This window comes from Propithecus coquereli, unplaced genomic scaffold, assembly GCF_000956105.1.
Source record: "Propithecus coquereli isolate 6110/MARCELLA unplaced genomic scaffold, Pcoq_1.0 Scaffold141, whole genome shotgun sequence".
In the NCBI taxonomy this organism is placed as follows: Eukaryota; Metazoa; Chordata; class Mammalia; order Primates; family Indriidae; genus Propithecus; species Propithecus coquereli.
The window spans coordinates 750,780-751,725 of NW_012138414.1; the positions used below are offsets into that span (position 1 = coordinate 750,780).

The 946-nt window shown below is 37.9% G+C and overlaps 1 protein-coding gene across 1 annotated transcript in view; it reads right to left on the reverse strand.

Annotated features, from left to right (window-relative positions):
- EEF1E1 (eukaryotic translation elongation factor 1 epsilon 1) overlaps window positions 1-946 on the reverse strand; it is a 39,978-nt gene that overhangs the window by 29,067 nt on the left and 9,965 nt on the right. Inside the window, exon 2 of the mRNA XM_012639633.1 lies at window positions 574-774. Within this exon, the coding sequence (XP_012495087.1) occupies window positions 574-774 (201 nt within the window). The remainder of the gene's footprint in view (window positions 1-573; window positions 775-946) is intronic.

Genomic DNA, 946 nt, shown 5'->3' on the forward strand with positions numbered 1-946 from the left:
AATGTTTTCATTCGTGGTGACTCTGGAGCTATATTCAGTTTATGTTTTATATCAATAGATTCTTCTATTCTAATTTGACAACTTTGGAAAGAAAATACAAATCTTAAAGCAATGGTTCTTGAGGGAGAGAAAGGGCTTTCTCAGATCAACTGGACAGCTTTTTCAAACTATAACCCTCAAGGATTCTGATTCCCTCTTGCCTCTGAGAAAATACTTTATGCCTTGGAGAATCAGGACTGTTGAGTAGGGCATGACATTAAAAGAAAGTCATACAAAACTATAATTGCTGACTATGACAAGTGTTATGAAGGAAAAGCACAAGGAACCTCAGCTGAGAGAGGAGTAGTCAAGGAAGTTTCCGAGGCAACGGTATCTGAGCTGAGATCTGAGGGGGGAGCATTAGGAGGCACTATAGTCAGTTCCAGGTGGAAGCAGTAACAGGTACAAACTACTGAAGCAGAAGGAAAGAGGTAAAGAAGTCCAACAGCTTTTGAATCTCAGGGGAAAGAGATTTCTGCTTAGTGTATTTCAGCATTTCAGCCTATACATTAATACAAAGAGAAGTCACAATACCTTCAACAGAGTGCGGATATCATCTTTATTGGAGTGTCTGTCTACTTGGGTCACTCTGTATTCTAACCATTGCTGAACTATTGCTTTTTCTTCTGCAGTAGTCCCCAGCAAATATTCTTTGTTGGCTTGCTTGACTAGATGGGCTGCTATAGTAGTCAATCCTGTTAGACTTGGACCATTGTTTGTTTGAAGAACTGGAATCTTAAAAAGAAAGAAAAGTTCTTCAGATAAATTTAAAAAAAAAAGACCATATCATGACGGTAATTTCTAAGTAATCACTAAATCCCTCAACTATTTTTTCAAATACTCTACAGTTTTACACTAAGATACTAAATCACATACAAATGCTGTAATCCTAGCTCTCTGGGAGGCC